This window comes from Ceratocystis lukuohia, assembly GCF_044167205.1.
Source record: "Ceratocystis lukuohia strain C4212 chromosome Unknown Supercontig4_pilon, whole genome shotgun sequence".
NCBI lineage: Eukaryota > Fungi > Ascomycota > Sordariomycetes > Microascales > Ceratocystidaceae > Ceratocystis > Ceratocystis lukuohia.
The window spans coordinates 3,093,382-3,112,420 of record NW_027263523.1 but is presented as its reverse complement, the minus strand read 5'-3'; the positions used below and the strand labels follow the sequence as shown (position 1 = coordinate 3,112,420).

Here is a 19,039-nt window from a genome sequence, read left to right as displayed (position 1 = left end):
TGGTATCTGGTTTAAGGGCTGTGGGTGCAGAGCAGAAGGCGGTCCTCAGAGGATGACGTTGACTGTCACGGCGATACAGATGAGACCCTGGCTCAAGCTGGTTAAACTGCAATGCACTAGGGTCAATAAGGCAATGGCAGAAGAAATTCCAAGTACAAGAAAACGAAAGAGGCTGATAGACAATAAGGAGTTTAGGTACGTAGTCAGCCAGGTATTATTAGGTGAGGGTTGAAGGTCCCCCGCTCATCAACCAACTTCACTTGGGCTGGGCAAAACGGAAAAAAAAGCACAGGTAAAACGCAAAGTCCGAGAATCAGCAGTGGACAAGATTGAAAAGAGGAAAGGAGAGAGGGAAAGGAAAAGGGTAGATGTGAAGAGTGAAGGGGTAAGAGGAAGGGGGAAGACGAAAGCAAGCTAGCCCCACAAGTGGATAGATGGAAGTCTAAAGGCGATAGAGGATTAAATCTGGATGCCCGGGATGAGAGAAACACCGCAATGAAAGCCGTGAAGAAAAGCTAGTGCCAGGGCCGGTATTGCAGCTAGCAGTAAATGCTAGGGGTAGGTGGCAGGATGCGAACGTGTGAGGTTAGGTGTATTATAGCAATGATACTGGCCTATTGTTGGTGTAGAAGTCAGCATGACCAAGTGCCATCCAAGCGCGCTAGGCCAGTGGCTAGCTAAGCATTCATCAAAGCTTTCTTTCTGAGTCTCAGCTCTACATGATGGTGAAGTTTGGATGAGTGGCAGTAGGTGGGTGGGGAGCGGGTGGGATGGATGGCTTACAAGTTCCGAAGCAAGCTGTTACTAACGAAGAAAGGCGGCACACAACGATTCATCAACAAAGGCAAGAGGATGTGTACTATGGAGGTGGCGCAGGCAGCAAAATGGCGTGTATCATGACATGAAAGCACCGTTGGCAAAGAGGCAAAGGCATGCGATAATACCAACACCAATATCGACATCAACATCAACACCGACACCAATACCAGGATCGACGACCAAGAAGCAGCCAATATTGTCAAGGGGCCTATGTCTGTGCCTGCTCCTTGTACCTGTCTGATAATAAGACGCAATGAGACCGACTGGGAAGCGGCCCAAACGAAGAGCGACAGCGTTTTGAGGCTAGCTATCCTGCACTTTTGCGCCCGCAGAAGGGAAAAATAAAATAATAAAACCGATCGAGCAAAACCCCGAAACACTCAAAGATGTGCGAGTATACCGCCGAATAAGCAAGCAATAGCAAGGATGGCAGAGAGAATATAAAGGGAAAGAGAAAAGATTATGGCGGGCAGCGGGCGCAAGCAAAGTGTGTCTCGAGCCTGGACAAAGCTTTAACTTGATGGTTAGCAAAGCAAAATATAAGATAAGCTGGTTGGCTGAGAGAAGATTTAAAGATTTATTACTTGCCTTTTGCTTATCAGTAAAACACAGCAATGCAGATGCAGGACAAGGATGTGATGGGATGCAGGCAAAAGCAAGGGCCGTATCAGATGGGAATGGGATCTAATTTAGAGTGAATTGGGACTTGGCTGGGAAGATTGGAAGTTCGGGAAACCCTAAAAAGAAGTAAAAATTGGAGATGCACTGGGCATGGGCGAGCCAGGGTTAGTTTCTCGCCCACAAGATCAATTTTGAGAATATCCAGAACGGAAAGAAGTGAAAAGTCTAACGCAAAAGTGACCAGCTAAAAATTGTGCGTTAGTGATATGAGACGATAAAACAAATGCGGAAGGCACTCACACTTGCGCTTGCCGTTGGAGGTCTCAGCTCTTTTTCTCGTATATCCCCTGTTTCTAAATGCCGTGGGTTTGTTTGTAGTAGTACAGTTAGGTTCAAGCATGAGAACTTGGGCGCACGCTGCACTGTATTTACACAAGCCTGCTCGTCGAGCGATCTCCTTCTCAACTGACTTTGCTCGCAAAATGCCAACTCAGTTTTCGACCTCTTATCTGAGAAGCCCCTCGCTCCTGTCTAGCTAGCTTTCTGTGGCAATATCTACACCCAAAACCTCCCGCTCGTCGTCCGCTTGCTGGCCGCCTCCTTGTTCTCTGTCTCACGGCGGAAGGCACCCGTTACGGATAAGGGAGGGTTTTCTAGGGCTAGACGCCAAAGATCACCAAAAGAAAACCTCTACTTTAATTCCCATCTGCTGTCTTCGATATCAGCCCTTGTTATTGCCCCGTCCTCGATTTCGCATCAAAAATTAGCGATTTAAGTCCCGTTTCCGCCCTCTCGTTTTATTTGGAGTCTCGGCCCAGTTGGACTGCTACTACAACTCCCTATGGTACGATACGATAATACGGGGTCGATGTCGCCATATTCAAAAGCCTCTGTCTTCTCAATTGACCACCGAACCACTGACATCATAGCAGCTTCTCTCAATTCTCTCAGAAAGCATACAGCAATACTCCAATTTCGTGGCTTCTCTATTTCTACGAGTGCTTTGTGCTCCCCCACCCACACCTTCATAGTCACCCACCTACCCAATCTCTAACGTTTTTTTTTTCTTTTTTTCTTTTTGCTCTTTGCAAATCATCTCATGTTTGGGCCCTCCAATACTAACGCTTCCTTCGGAATCTTACTTGCTAAAATTAAGCAAATTAACCACCCTCAACTCCGACTAAACTCCATCTGCCCCTTTGACATGGCAGCAGAACACAAGAAAGAAAATGGAAGGAGAAAAAAAAATCGCCGTCCGTCCGACAGTGGCTCACCCATTCAGGCCAGAAGCCAACGCTTCCTGCGTCTTTGTCCCGACCCATGTGAATATTGCTTATCTATCTGACAGCTCTGTACAGATAAAATCAACTAATGACAATCTCCTTGGTGGAACCAGGAGGTCTAACCACATTGCTGTTTGTTGCCATATCTTTGCCGAATGATCAACATCTTGGTACAATCAAGCTAGGCCAAAATCCCTTGTTTATTTTTTTTTTTTTCTTTTTGCTATCTGCTAACGTTGTTAATGCAGAAATCCAGGCCCCACATCCGGCTCAATACTTTACCGCTACTTGCACAAGCCGCCATATTGCCTAATTTTGCCCTCAAGAAGATGTCCAGCTGCAGGTATCCACCAGGTACTGCCCAATTATCGTCCACTCAACCCCATTACCCAATGGAAACTGTGCGTCTTGCTTCCCTCTAAATCGACCTGTTTCTCCCCTTCCTCCCTCCACGTTTGTTGCCTTTTCTTTTTTGGGGTTGCATTTCTGGCGCTACAGACCCCTTGGGTTTAAACATTTAAACATCAACAACGTCGCTTTCTTTCTCTATAGGGCGTTATACCCCTCGCAAGTTACGTACGTATGTGTGGACATGATCATGCTACACATAGTCATATGCATATACAAACCCCACTGACTTTTGTAGAGCCTCCATTTTCCCTCTCAAACTGGAAGTCCTTTCTTTTGATCCTCTTTTCCTACCCCATTTTCTGCTGCACACTACTCCCTCAGACTGTGTGGGCCTCGATTGCACATAACAAGGTCCGGTGTTTTGCTTGCTTACTCTCTTATTGTAAGTGCTACCCGCTCGCAATTAATCCCACAGCTATATCGTGACCCGCCAGGGCATCTTCAGAGCCGCACCAGGGGGGGGGCTTTCCAATGGGTGTAAGTCGATAGGCCAGCGTCTCTTATCCAGATCAGAACAAACTCCAGTTATCGCCCCCAAGTTTTATCCCAGAATGCTCGGAATGAGCACTTATATATTCATGTTTCTGACGTACAGCTCTCTCCATGCCCAGCCAATGAGCCAACCAGAGCTAGGCCGGGGTCAAGGACAACCTTTATTTACCATCCTCCCCGTTTATTTCCCAAATACTGGAGCATTATCTTCTTGACTGGATAGTCCGGTGGATTGCTCAATCCGAGCTTGCTGCTTCCCCCTCTCTCATGTTACATTGTCTATGTATTGTCCCTTGTCTATATCTCAACACATTTTTTTCAAAAGAAAATAGAGACAAAAGGGGGCAAGCTCGCTTCCCACTCGTGAGAATTTCAGAGTTTTCCTCGACGGGGGGGGGGGGGGGGGGCCACAGCACGCAAGGTTGCCGTTAGGTATGCAGTGGCGCAGATGTGTGCAGTGCAGTGCAGCGCGATGCAGTATAATGCAGCAGTGCATTTGCACACTTGCACTCTGCCACGCCATATCAGAAACCGTCCTAAGAGAAGGGAAAAGGAAAAAGAAAAATAGGAAAATAGGAAAAAAAGACTATCACATCTTGGGCACGAGCCTTCTCCCTTTCTCTCTCTCTCTCTCTCTCTACATACATGTGCGTATGTGCAACAGGCAGAGCACAGAAGAAAAACGCGGGGGGCTTAATCAAACTTGATGTGGAGAACTCTGGATTTCATTCCGGCCGCTTCAACGGGAGAAAAGGAGTTGGGCGAGTTATGTCGTGGCCGTGGGGTGGAATAATTGCCGTCTCCATGACATCCACATAACATACAACCTATGTGTCCTAGGATACCCTTTTTATTATCGTTGTATATATGTTTTGGACTTTTAGTTATTATGGGATGGCTCTTTGGGGAAGTACCCCCGGTGTTTGGTATTCGTTTTCTTCTGCGTGGGCAAGAGTCCAGCATAGAATAACATAACGTGGCATGACGTGGTGCAGCGCATGCGTCGATATTATTGCAATGAGGGATATAGGTTGAGTATTTCCCCCTCCCATCCCCCCCCCCCCCCCCCCGCTGCAAATAATAGCCAGTGGCAAACGTGGGATATCCGTTCATCCAGAGACGGCAATACCAATATTAACTGACTGGCCGTTATCTGTGCCGATTGCGGGGCGGCAAAGTCTCGGCCTCGATCCGTTGGAAACAAGCCTGCTTTACGTTGCGGCGCGGTCGAAAACGCAACCGCGCGAGCTTTGAATTTTGAAGCATGTAACCAAGGCCAGTCTACTACTCATTGCACCAGCCAAGACAAAATTATAATTAACGGGCAACGACAAGGACGGCGGCACCAACATGCTCCCATGTCCTAGTATCTTGGCCACTAGGCATTGATATGGATAAGTAAGCCACGACACGACAGCCTAGAGAAGCAAGGGGACCAAGAGCCAAGAGGACGACAAGACAAGCCAGGGGCCGCCAAGTCCAAAGAGGCAAAAACGAGACGAAACTGCCTAAAATTAGAACAGCTATTCTGCCATCTGGTCAAATCGGATTAAGCTGGCTTCTTGACTCACTCGGCAAGGAAAAACATCCCATGCCGAGACTGGGAGGGTGAGTAGAATTAAGGGTCAAGCAGTCCCGCGCAGCGGAGACCAGGGCAAAGCAGAGCCCACGGACGTCGCTAATGATTAGTTTCAGGTGCAACAGAACAAGCCATTTTTTTCTCACTCAGATACGTACGCACATTCATGAAAGCACGTTGTGTAGAATAGAATATATTGGATGATATTAGGGAAACAGCAAGAAAGAGAGAAAAAAAAAACTATGGGTATGTACAAAACAAAAGGCTCGATCGATATGGCCTAGTCCCCCAATGACGTCACGTGCATTTCTTCATGTTCCATGATTAACAGACGAGCCAGAATCTTCGGCTCCTGCTGACCAAAAGATCATGCTTTTTTAAGTATCGAGATTATTTCAGGTGAGGTGAAAGTGCAGGTAAGTGTGATGCCGAGATTTGTGCGCGTCTTTCGTCTTCCCGCTTCCATGTTCAGATTTAGTGTCACGTCACAGCTTGTGGCCCAGCTTCATCAGGCAGTAGAATGGACATAATGACTGTGCATTAAATGTTGGGTAGATATCATACAGACGAAGAAGATACAAAGAAAGAAATACAGCGCAAAATATAGGTCGGACGCCGGAAGTGAGAGGGAAAAAAAAAAGATAAAACGGGAAGGGAAAAAAAAAATAGGGCACGAAGGCGGCAGCCATAGGCTAGCTAAGGCGAGTCCAATGATGCAGGCTAGACGAAAAAACAAATGAACAATGGAAAGAAAGACAAAAAACCAAAATAGCAAGCAGCTAACAGATCAGAAGCAGGCTTTTTTCTTTTAGTAATCCTCCTTCTTCTCGTCGTCTTCATCATCGTCGCTGGTATCAATGTTGATAGACACGCCGAGACCGTTGATGGTGAGCTTGAAGCTGGGGGAGTCGTCGAGGTCAATATCAAGATCAACGTTAATGAGCTTGGGAACAGCCTCGAAGAGCTTCGACACTCCGTATGAAGGGAGTTCTTCAGGCTGGGTAGGCTTGACAACGGGTGCCTGTTCGATGTCGATTCTGTAGGTGTCGATTTGGTCGACGGGAACAGCGGTGCCGTTGGGCATCTCGAACTTGATGACCATGGCCTTCTGGATGGCGGCGAGCATCTCCTCCTCGGTGTTGCCAGTAATACCAGCAGCCTCAATTCCATTCTGCAGAGGGATTTCGCCGTTGACAATACCCTTCATGGGGTGGGCCAACATGGTGAAGGTACCGGCGGGCTTGTCGTTGAGGAAGAGCAACATGGAGCAGGGACGGGGGAACTTGTCGACGACAATGTTCACCTCAGCGAAGTACTCCATAACAGCCGAGCGCTTCTGGGAATGTCTGCGCGACTTGCTAGAGGCAACGGGAGTTCCCTGGGGACCGTACTTGGTGTTGACAATAGAGGTGATGTCACGGACCATTTCGTCAGCGCTGCGGCTCCAGGGCTGGATGCCCTCGTAGCTGTATCCAAAGTCCCAGACGCGGCGAACGGACATGGAGCTGTGCATACCACCATCGCTCTTGCGGAAGGGACCCAGCTCAGTGTTGTTGTCGACCTGGGATTCGGCGGGGATGGTGTAGGTACCGTAAGTCTGGTAAGAGTAGTTGAACATATCCTCACTGGGGTACATAGCCTGCCACATAGCAATCAGACGGTCAACCTGGGTGTGGTGGAGCATGAAGAGGGGGTCAAAGGCAGACTCCTTGATGCTGAGCAGCTGCTCACCGCAAGCAGCGTAGACGTGGACGACACCGTGGGGAGACTCGAAACTGGCACCGCGGCCACGCTGACTCATGGCAGAGAAGAAGGTGTTGGAGCGAGTGAAGGTGTTGTAGACGGCTTCCTTAAGACCACGGGTGGCAAGTCCCTGGCTGCCCTGGAGGGGCTGGCTGACGCCGTTGGCGTCGGGGCAGCGGCGGGTGTGGTCGGAGGTGGGGACGTAGTTGGCGAACTCGCCGTTCATGGCCTCAGTAGGGAAGCGGTAGGTGTAAAGGGGGTTAGGCATGGTAGTGTTGACCAGAGCGCTGCCGTTGGTGTTAGGGCGCAGGATGGTCAGGGTCTCAATGGCGGAAACAGGGGGACGTTGTAGTCCTCGGCCCAGTCCCAGTAGGGACAGCGAAGACGATCAGCGGCCTGCTGGTACTCGTCACGCATGGACACAGGGTAAGTGGCGGCAATATCGGCAGCGGCCTTGCCCAGCGCTTGCTACAAAAGAAAGAGTGTGTTAGCATTGTGAAGCAATGGTGAGCGCGGTGCTTGGTGTGTGCAGCAGGCCGCATATCAGGGACAGGAAAAGGCTACTACTTACTTCGTAGAGAATGGTGTAGGGTCTGTGCCAGGTAGCAAAGATTTCCTCCTGTACGATGGGATGTAGGTTAGCAACAAAGGGACTGGCACGAAGCGAGCATCCGTAAGTGAGGACGGATGACTTACACTGTGGGGGCAGTATTCCTCAATGCCAGTAGTAGACTGAGGCTCCTCGTTCCACGGCATGGTAGGAGCTCCGTGGATACCTGCGATGATGAGTTAGTTAGCTGCCGAGAATACTAGCCATGTATAAGCAACGGAGGTGGGTATTGACTCACCCATGATCTGGAACCACGACTCGGGGTCGCGGGGGTCTTTGGCCTGCAGAGCAGCCATGGCCTGGACATACAGTTGGCTGCAGAGGGAGTTAGCAAGGAAGCCAGTCGTAGAGGGCGGCAAGAGGGGGGAAGCTCACAATTCGGGGCCGTTCTCATTGTACAGGTCGTTGATGTTGCGGCGCATGGGCACGGCGTTGGTGTTGGGGTCAATGCCGGTGGTGCGGCCAGTGACGGGGATGAGAGAAGCTTGAACAATGGCGGCGAAGCCAGCAACGGCAGCCAAAAGTGATGATGACAACATGGCGAATGTGTTGTGCGTTAGTTGTGGTGGGTCGGGTTGTTCGTTGTGTTGATCTTATAGACAGAATATTTGTAGTTATTTAAGCTTGTTAAATGCGTTGGTGATATATGCAAAGGGCGGGTAAGAGGCGGAATAGAGGGACAAATGAACGAACGATGGAATGGAGAATGGAAAAAAATAATGAACAATGAATGCAATATGCAATACTAAACGAAAGGAAACGAAAAGAATGAATGGAAACCTTGCAACAAACTTTGAACAAAGTTGAGGGATGGGTGAAGAGAGAAGAGAGAGAGGAAGGGAAGGTGAATCAAGAAGTAGAACATCGAGAGCACTTATAAAGAAATGATTGAACAGAATAGAACATACCAAGCCCCGAATATGGCACAGCTATTCCTGATCCTTGTTAGTAGCCCATTGCCATTGCCTTTGCCATTTTCCATAGCCTTGTTGTCTTGTCTGTTCATCCCCCCTCATCTTCGTCTTCGTCCTCCCAGTCGTGCCACGCCCCCCCCCCCCCCCTCTCTCTTCCAAGCTAAGAATATACCACCACCACCATGGAAGTTAAAATGACTTGATTTAGAGAGCTCTAGTTTCGATGAACTTTGCAAGCGTGAGGTTCCTAGGCAAAATGAACCAGGGGTGGGTTTTGGGTGGATGGAGGTGAAGGTGAAAGGGGGTGGGGGGTGAGAGAAGGCCTTTGGGGTGGCAATATAAAGGGGGTGTTATAATAAGCAGCCAAAGAGCAGCGAGACGAGCAAGCTCAGCAAAGAAGGGCGAGAACCAGACGAACAGAGATAGAAAGACGAGATCACAGTTGAGGCGGGTAGGCCCCGGGGGGGGTGAAGGGGGGTGGTGTATTTTTGTTGTTGCTTTCAGTCTCTTTTTTTGCCTGCTTTAAAGACTTTGCCGTAGCTAGATTTTGGGCTAATATGGTGGAGGTTCAAGCAAGAAAGAAATAGAAAACACCGAAATATGAGCGAGAGGGAGACAAAGAAAGAGGTGCCATGCCACGGGCTACCGTCCGTTGCTGCCGTAGGTGTTTATGCCGGCGTTTCTTTTCTTATGTGTGTTTGTGAGGTGAGGGTCCTGCGTAGACAACGATCACCAAGAGCCAAATTGACAGCGGTTTTGCAGACTAAGCAGAATGTCGCATCAAAGGGAAACTAAAAATTGATAATAAATAATATCAAGCATAGAATACAAAGGAGAAACACATTGCAGTGCACATACGGCGCACATGATCAAGGTAGAGCAAGAGAAAGAAAAAAAGAAAAAAAGGGAAAAACCCCGAAAGAAACCCTAAATAAACCCTAAAAGAGGGAAAAAAAAGAATAATAAACCCAGAAAAAAGGGACTCTTGTCCTCGCTAATTGTGATCGCCGTTTAGTTTTTCTTGACTTGGCCAAGCCAAACACCAGTATAAGACGAGAGATTATTGCACCCGTGAGCCCGTGAACGAGACCCTTTTGCTTGTCTGGTAGCCAAGCCGCTGTTTAGCAGTGGTCTGACGCTTGATAAGTTATAGGCCATCGTTGTGCAGCTCGCCAATCTGGGGGCGGCAAAAATAAGTGAATGAAAAAAAAAAAAAAAAAAAAAAAAAGAAAACACCCATAGGGGAGCCAGAGATTTTAGATTTTAGGGGGAGGGATCGGGGGCGCATGGAAATAACACAGCATAACAGCATATGGACCATCAGAAAACAGAAAAGGCTACCGCTCTCCTATCCATATCCATCGCCGCTGGCCTTCATCACCACCACTACTATGCTTTGTCTTCTACCCTCTCCGCCTCTGGCTATGCCTCATCTCCGCCGCCTCTCTCTCCCGCCCCTTGCCCTGTTCATGTCATATCATATCGTGTTCACATCATGCTATTCTCTATTCTCCCTCTCTCCCATTCTCCCTTCCCTTCTTGGCAAAAGTTCCAAGCCCGACCCTGGCCTGGAAGTCTAGAAGACTGGCTGGCAACGGCCATGTCTACAGCGACGGCGACGTCTCCATCTTCAACCTCTTGCTGACATCCCATCCCTTCTCTCGTCTCTTCATCTCCCCGCTCGCAGCAAACGAAAAGGAAGGTAAAATAAACAGTGGCACAGTCGCTAGCAGCGTCTCGAAAGGAGCGGGCTATCGGGGCTAGAGGTTATATTTAGCCCATCCCTATATTACACATCCCTCCCCTCTAAGCAGTCCCTATATCTTGTTTCGGAAGGGTGGAGAGGAAGCAGAGAGACCCGCCTTTACTCTCTTGGACGCCTTCTCCTAGGATAGGCCAGCGCCCCTTGTCTAGCCAGGCCTGCTTTGCCTTATCATGTTTGCTTCCCCCCCTGTCTTCATCTGACTGACTCTGCTTAGCCCCAAGTCGTTGGCGCACTTGGTCTCCAGCTTTAGCTCTGGCTTTTGACTTGCAAAGAAGCAAATGCTACTGTAGCACTTTCTATTCTTTCAACTACCACATCTACTACACTACACACTGCACTGCCTGGCGCTGGAGGGGAGGGAGGGGGGGGGTGCAGCATAAGTGCCTGATTTAGCTAATGGGGGCTGCAGCCCAAAAGGACAGCATAGCTGGTGTTGTGTTGTCTGGTGCTGCTGCGTAGGAAGGGTCCTTTGGCTTTGGCTCCTTGGACTTCTGATAGGGGGGGGGGCCTGTTCCTTAGGGTTGCGTTGCGCGTTGTGCAGCGTTGCGCTGCTTTTTTGTTTTATTATTTTTGCTATTATTCTTTTTCTTCTATTCGTCTTCTGACGATAGCATGTTGCCATGGCGCATGGACCTATCTTAATCTTCCTAATCTTGTTTGCTGTCTTCAATCTCTTGGCCTAGCGTGATGCATCGACCCAGCCTCGTGCTGGTTGGTTTGACAGCAGGAGGTAGGAGGGGGCGGCGGCGAGTCGGGCCATGTCGAGGAAATTCAATCAAACAAACACACGAGAGGAGCAGCAGGAAGATAAAAGATCGGCCGCGGGACGAGGGGGCACGGGTCAGAGAAAGTGGAGGCAGTGTGAGTGCGCGGGTGTGTGTGATGAGAGGGAGACACCAAGAAGGAGGGACGATGAGGCAGACTTGCCTTTGTCAGCAGCTTGCTTGTTTTGCATAGCACTTGTCTGGGCTGTTGAGGCAGATGGGATAGCCGGGCTTGTTTGTAACTCGGACGTTGTCGTCATGATTAGACTTACACGAAATGAAGCCGAAAGAAAGGGACGGCAGTTATTCGCATCCTCTGCCTCCTTCTCCATTCCTGCTCCTTTTTTCTAACGACATGACAAGGCTTATTCCTGACAGCAACTTTCCGAGGAATACGAATGCTACGACAAAGAATAAACAACAGCAGCAGCAGCAGCAGCGGCGGTTGTAGCAGTAGAGGAGTGCCCACTTACACACAGGCTCTGTTAGGTGGGCAGCAGGGCGCATAGCATCGTGTATAGCGTGCATAGGACACCAGGGGAAGCAAATGAAGCCTGCAAGCCCTGGGGCCAAGAGAACGCTTAGTCTGGTTCTTCTTCCTTGTCGTCAACTGCAGCTGGACATCAACATCAGATAGACAGACGCTTGTACACACATCGCTTCGTCGCCTGAACCCACTAGGCATGTTTCCGCTTAGGCCCTGTTGCATCTTATATTCTTATTTTATACCCTCTCCTCTTCCTTCTCTGTCTCATAATTACCTGTGGGTGGGTGGGGACGAGGCCGGCTATAGCATAGCATGGGAAACAGTTATGAGGGGCAGTCGCTATGAGGTGGTACGCAGTTGTTCGTGTTAGTAATGAGATACACAAAGAGACACGGACGAATCAGCAAAGTAAGAATTAGAAAAAAAGAGGCCTGAGACTTAATATCCAGGGGTCGTTACAGAGGACCTGTAGGAGGAGGCAGTGACATGAAGCAAGGTAGAGGTTAAGAGAGCACAAGGACAAGGGCAGGGTGGACAGGAGGAGGAATGGGTCGTATTTCTTTCTTCTTAGCACTTGAGAAGCCCCCCTCCCCTCTCTTTCGTTCTTGAGCCTATGGGCGTGAGGTGAGGTGAGGTGAGGTGAGGTGAGGTAAGGGGAAACCCCGAAAGAAAATCAAGATCTGAAATCAGATTCCAGATCGGGCTTTCATTTCTTGTTCTAGATTCCTCGTTTCTCCATCTCTCCCACATCCCACATCCCAATCCCTCTCCTGGCCATCGCTGTGCTCGGTCGCTATGTGTCTTGCCAGGCGTTGTCCTCCTCCTCCCTGTGAGCTATAGTGCCTGTCTTCTCTTGTTCATAATCACCCCAAGCCGCGTTGCAAGGAAGCTTGCAAATGCTAATGTAAATAGTCATGCAAATAGTGGTGCTAATAGCGATGTTCATGCTGTTCCCTCGACTCTCCTCCCTCCGCCGGCTGGCCCTTCGCTAGCGAGCACACACACACACACACACACACACACACACCGCTAGCGTATTAGCACCGGCTAAGGTGTCTCTGCATCTCATTTCTTTTGTGCTCCCTCTCCCACCGGGCTTAAGCCGTGGGGTTTTCGATGTCACTGTTATATAGTTGTTTATTCATTTTAAAAAAAACGTCTGTTCATTTTTCTTCTTGCCCTTGCCACCCTTTTTCTTTTTACGGAAAGCCAAGAGCATCTAGCATCTCTCTAGGTGAAATTGAACCCGTTCCAGGTTGCAAGCGGAGGGGACACGGATGCAGCAAAGCGGGAGAGAGACTGGATGACGTCGCAAGACTAGGGCGTGCAAAGTCCCAACTTTCAAGACGACCATCAGGCTGTTTCTTTTGCCACCTGCTGCTTCTAGTCTCTTCATCCTCCGTCCGTCCTGTCTTTGTTCCCTCTCTAGCAAAACACTAGAGGCTGTTCCTTCAGCTTCGTTTCGTTTTTTTGCGTGCTAGTCCATCTACTTTGAGGACTGGCGAGCAAGCGAGAAGAGGACGGAGGCGGAAGAATAATAGCCGGGAACGGTGAGAGAGAAAACAAGCTAGAAGAGAAGTGAAGACAGAATAAACTCCGGCTGTCGAGATGAAGAAAAGAAAATAATGAAGCCAAGCGACAGAGCACTGACGTTGGGCCATACACTGCTATACTATGCATGTTCTTCTCCAGTTTTCACTGACTGACTGACCGACTGACTGCTACCACTGGCTTGCTTGTCCTTCGGCCCAGCTCTGCTGCTCTCCTTTTTGTCAGCTCTGCAGTCCTTAAACAAGGTTTATGTTCAGGCCCCAGGACAGCCCCGACCGCACGCTGATGTGCGTAATCCGGGTGAGAGAAGCAGAGGCCAGGCCCAGGATCAGCCAGGGTCAGACCAGACCCCCCCCCCCCCTCCCCCAGCCCTAAGTCGGGTCGGAGCTTTGTTCTTTTTCTCAGGTAGAACAAGACGCAAAACAAGCACAATTTCAAGTTAAAATAAAATGGCGAAAGAGAAAAGTATAGGCGAAAACAGCAGAGTGCGTCCAAGTCCATCAGAGCCTTGCTGTCGTTCTTCTCGCTATCGATAATCAGACAAAAAGTTCCTCTGCTTCTCCCCTCCTCCTGTCAATCCTCCTATTTGGGCCAAGTTCTTCATGCGTGTTTAGTGCACGCATGGCTTGTTCTTTGTTGGCTCGTCTTCTTCTCGGCACGTTTCTCCTCTGTTTAGTCCAAAGGAATCTGGACGGCGATCCCAGTGGGAAGACGAGCGACTTTGTCTTGTCTTGTCTTCTTCTTGGTCCCAGTCCTGTTGTTTTAGACTCAGACAAGTTTGAAGAAGAAAATAGAACCGGAAGAGAAAGAACAAAAGAGCAAAACGGACACGGAAAAGGGGACTTGTTTCTCTCCTCCTCCTCCTCCAGCTCCTCCTGCCTGCCCTTTGCTTGTCAGTAGCGTCGTCTATCCTTCTGCATGTCTTTCTGCATGTCCTCCCAGACAGACAGACGCTACTAACTCCCGATACGCTAATTTTCGCCGTCGATCACAACCTGGGCGTCTCTTGTTCCCATTTCTTTGGCTTCTTCTCTGCGCCCCCTGTGAACTATCCAGGCCCAGCCAGCGTCTAACAAACAGGCAAGGAAGAACAGGACATCCAGGACAGGACAGGACATCCAGGACACACAGATGCGCACCAGCAGCCTGCCAGATAATCTGCACCCATTCACGTAACATTGCTTAGTGCATATACATACACGAACAGGGTACTTTTGGCGTTCCGGCTTGTCCTGGCTCTGGCTTTTATGGCTACCGAATTCCGGGGCCGCAAGTAACGAGATGGACGCCTACGCACACACAGAGAACGAGAGGAGAGAGGGAAAGAGGGCAAGAAACATAGCAGATCCATCCGAGGGACTGACTGACAGCAGGAGAGAACGAAAGCAAGAGGCGGAGAAGGAGACAGAAGGAGGGCAGAAAGGTTGTACCTACACCATATTGTGCATGATACTGTAGATCATGTTGCACATCTTGCGTTTCTACTTTCTGCTGTCTCTTCCTGCCCTGCCACACGAAAAGGAAAAAAGAAGGGAAAAAAGAAAAGAAACCCTTCCCCCGAGGAGAAGAAAAAAAAAAAAAAAAAAAAACAACCAGGGGCATGTTCTCCCTCTCCCCTAACCCTAACCATCTGCAAACCCTTGCTTTACGTCATGCCATGTCTTGTTTCTCGTATTCATTTCTTGCGTCCCCTTTCTTTGTTACCCTGCTGCCCAACCTCAGTCACTACATGGCCAATCCAGATTCTTGTTAGGCTGCCACGAGAGAAGCACACCAAGGAAATAAGCAAGGAAATAAGACGCAAAACAAAAAAGAAAAAAGAACTCCTTGCAGTGCAGAAGAGCCCATCCCGTCTAGCTTCCCCATCCTCTCCTCCTTTCTCCTGGACATGTGCCTGGCTAGCCAGCACCTACCTGCGCATATACGGGATCGGGCTCGCAATTTATTAATCCCCGCATGCCGTTATATCCATCACATCACCGCTGGCTCGTATTGCTTGCCACAGAGCCCATGGGATTGACGTTGACAAACCGCCAGCCAGGTCGGTTAACCAGCCAGCCAACTTGCTGGCTCAGTTGTCCTGCCAGTTCCACGCCCGGGCTTGGCATTGGAGGCTGCTGCATCATCACTTCCGCTGTATTTCCTTTTTTTTTTTTTTTTGTCTTTTTCACATTCTCTCCGTTTCTTTCAAGGCCCAAAACGACAAAAGACATGTATCCGTAGCTGCAGACACAGCCGCAGCAGACAATGGGCACCGTCGGGGCCACATAGTGACACAGGCCTTAAACTTTTAAGCTTTAGCCTTATTTTTTATTATTCCTGCTGTTGTTGCTCTGATGGCCGGTGATGCTGATGTTGCCCCTCTTGTCTCTTGTCTCTTGCCTTTTTGTCTTTTTGCCCTTTTGCCTCTCTGCTTCCTGCTCCTCCTCCTCCTCCTCTTCTCCTGGCCAAGTGCACGCCTACCTTGAACAAGTAAGCGAGGCGGCTGGCTAGCTGGCTGGCTGGCTGGCTGGCTGTGGTAGAGTCTGGACCGTCACTGGCCTGTCCTGCCCCATGGCTTGGGGCTTGGATATGTCATTTGTCTAACCTAGCGTTGCTGCTTGCCTCCTCCCCCGTCCCCGCCCGCGCCCGGGTCTCTGCTCTACGCAGACCAAGAACAACCAGAAAGCACAGTAGTAAAAAAAAAAAGAGAAAAGGAGAGACATAGGCCAGGAATTGTGCGTCAAATTCTATAATGAAAGAAAGATTAGAGCTGTCTCTGTGGTCTCTGTGGTACTTGCTTAGAGTCACCCTCTTGAAGACCCGCGATATATCCGCCCGCCCTAGGAGACCGGTACCAGCAGTAGACATGCAGCCAGGCCCATATATTGCACACGGGGTGTTAGAAAATTAGACATAAGCAAGCTTTGCCAAGAGAGACACTTCTACACCCAACTGTCTCGTCCCAGCTCACAGGTTTCCCCAGCTTCGCCGACTGCTGACTGCTGACTGCTGACGGTAAGGTTTCTGGCCGCCGGTCCGTCTGGACCCCCTTCTTAGTCTCCTCCTCCTTTTCCTCTCTTGTCGATGCGTCGACATTCATTACTTTGATAACACCGCACCTCGTAGCCTCTAAGCCTCTAAGCCCTCGGGCCATCCTCGCCATCCTCGCCATCTACCCACAATCACACACACACACGCATTCAGACGTAGACATGTAGGGTCATACGCATGGAGACAAGCATGCAACAATACACAACGCATGCACTTTCAAGTTCTAGCTGAACACCATCCAGTATCCAGAGCCCAGAGCCCGACAAGTAGCATCCACCCTAGACACACCGTACTAACACGAGCAAACAAGCCCCGCTCCGTCCGCTGCTGTGCACCTACCCGTTTCTTTTTATATCTTCCATGTATTTTGTGTTGTCGTGTCTTGTTTTCGGCCTTGCTAGTCTAATTTCGTAGTCTTTGTTCTGCTGCATACACGCCCTCTCTTGTTTCGCGTGTCTCTGCCCTTTTTTGCTTTTGCTTGCAGCTTAAAAGCTTACAGCTTACGGCTTGCAGACCGCATCTGGCCTGATAGATGCAGACATGCGGAACCATGAGATCGGCAGGGGGAAGGGCGTCATGTATGTAATGTAGTATGTATGTCCAGATGTATGTATACAGACACAGACACAGACACACATACACATACACATACACATACACATACACATAGACATAGACATAGACACACGCTCCCACCTCCCACACTCCCGCACACACTCTCTCTCTTACTCACCCACCCGCTACATCACCCACTCCCTTACTCAAAACTGACACACAGCATGTACACAGCAGACACACAACGAAGAAAAACAGGATGAGAGAGGTGGATGAGAAGGCAAACCAGACTATAGACGCCGTCTACCCCTCTTTTCTTTCCCGTCTTTCATTACTGATAGCCACGCAATAAAAAGAAAAAAAGCCCCAAACCATGAGAAATCAGCAATAAAAAAAAGACAACGAAAAACACGTGAAAACACGTGAAAACACGTGAAAGTACGAGCCAACCCAAGTTGAGAAAGGGACTTCTCAAACTAAAGAAGAAGAAAAAAAAGATTCCACAACGCTTCTCTCCGAGAAAAAGGCCGGAAAGAGTAGCCAGACGATAAGCGGATGAAAGCGTTGTGGTGGCCCCATCCAGTTGGTTTGGCATATCATTTAAACCGCACAATATCGGGCTGTTCGCGTTATGTTGGCAAAGAGAGACAGATAATGAGAAAAAGACGAGGGGACAGAAGGACCCGTGGATATACTCTAGGCGAATGCCGTAGAGCAAATTAGCGGATGAAGCACCTGCTGCTAATGCCTCCATACTGTACAACAAATGGTGCTATGTGGCTGCCTACGTTCCCTCCCCATGGCAAACACGAGGTGGGAGCATACCGAGAGCAAAGTATCGTATATCTCCATAGCAGCTGTCACGACAACAACGATGACGACACAAATCATGAGGAACCAAAGGAGATAGAGGGTCACTAGCGATCTGGTCACCCCTTCCCCCCTCCCTTCTTTCAGGTCTCTTGGTATTTCGGTCCCAGCCCCTCCCGATAAAATACCAACGGCTCGCGTAACACAGCCATCATCACATCACCACGACACGCGCTGTTACAGCGAGAAATAGGAGATCCACGATCGACACAAGCAAAGAACAAAAGAGCACAAGAGCACACAACCACACAAAACATGTATAAAGAAGAAAAAACAAAAGGAAAGGGATAAGGAAAGAAGAGAAGAAGGGAGGAAGAAAAGCGAAGAAGCAAAAAAGAAAGCAAGCAAAGACAACGGTGGCGCCTGTGGCTTGTGTGCTACCGAGGCTGTGTTAGTTAGTATGGTAGATGTAGCAAACAACGCAAACACGCAAACACACACACACACACACACAAACGGGCTGCTTGACCGAGTCATGGGGCCCTCCGTTTTCTGCCGAGTCCGAGACCAGGCCCTTGATGCAAGGCTAGATAGGGTAGGGTAGGCCAGATGACAAGCGGCGGGTACGAGGACGGTGGCACAGAGGCGGATGCGGTAAGCACCCTGGCAGTACGGAGTGCTGAAGAAAGTACTAGCAGGTGCTGAAGCAAGCGCTGGTCATTTGCAGTCGCCAAACTCCAGCCTCCAGCCTCCAGCCAGCCCGCAGCCTTTCGCTTTGTAGCTCGATGCAGCTCAGCCCCGAAGCACAGCTTGTAGCTTACTGCACAGATTCCAGCCCAAAACACAGCTCGTGACGGTGATGGGCACACAAGCCACAACGAGAATGCAAAAGTACGGGCAGAGTCACAGACTATAGAGACAAGCAATATATTTGCTAATGATGGGGAGGCGCAGAACACGCCAGCAAGACGGGCAGAACAAGACAAGGGAGCTAGTAGGGAAACAAAAATAAACAGACAAACCAAATGAGAGACCATGGATACCCAAGCAGGAGACAAGAGACCAATAGTAGAGAAACGACAGAGACAAACAGCGAAAACTCAATCACGCACCCCCCCTTTTTTTTTTGTCCTCTCCCCCCTCGCGTTTGTAATGGCAGTTGTACAAAGCCCATCACCACCTACGTGACTAACGCCATGCCATGTCATGAGTCGGTGTTGGCGCCTGGACTCTCTTGGTTCTTAGTGCTCTCTATAGTCGTTTTCCTCTCAGTCTCTTTCTTCCGTTCCTCCTCTCCTGGTCTCTTGCTTTCTCGCTCGGTCTCTTTTTTTTTTTTCCTGCTCTGTTTCTTGGCTGGCTAGTGGTATTGGTACCGAGAGAGGACGGGCTGGCCGAACAAGGCCGTTGTGCGAGGCTAGATCACGAAAACAAGAAGAACACGGAGAGTTCATTCTCGATAACCTTTTTATGATCTACTGTCCTCCTGTCTCCTTTGTCGATCTTTGGTGTTCTTTATGTTCTCCATTGCTTCCATGACTCTTGGCTTGTTAGTCGAGAGACACACACCACCACGCATGCACACGCACACGCAAATACATACGC

General features: G+C 49.5%; 2 protein-coding genes across 2 annotated transcripts; both read right to left on the bottom strand.

Moving 5' to 3' along the window:
- Nucleotides 1-6,013: 6,013 nt before the first annotated feature.
- HOO65_040718 (Polyphenol oxidase 1) lies at nt 6,014-7,216 on the bottom strand (the record flags this gene model as incomplete). Its single annotated transcript, XM_071000720.1, has 1 exon — nt 6,014-7,216. One exon carries the CDS (start codon nt 7,214-7,216, stop codon nt 6,014-6,016), a length of 1,203 nt encoding a protein of 400 aa, XP_070859561.1.
- A 47-nt stretch (nt 7,217-7,263) lies between these two features.
- On the bottom strand, nt 7,264-8,097 carry HOO65_040717 (Polyphenol oxidase 1; the record flags this gene model as incomplete). Its single annotated transcript, XM_071002999.1, has 5 exons — nt 7,264-7,416; nt 7,520-7,567; nt 7,645-7,724; nt 7,797-7,873; nt 7,934-8,097. The coding sequence occupies 5 exons, from the start codon at nt 8,095-8,097 to the stop codon at nt 7,264-7,266; spliced, it is 522 nt and encodes a 173-aa protein (XP_070859560.1).
- Between the last annotated feature and the right edge of the window lie 10,942 nt (nt 8,098-19,039).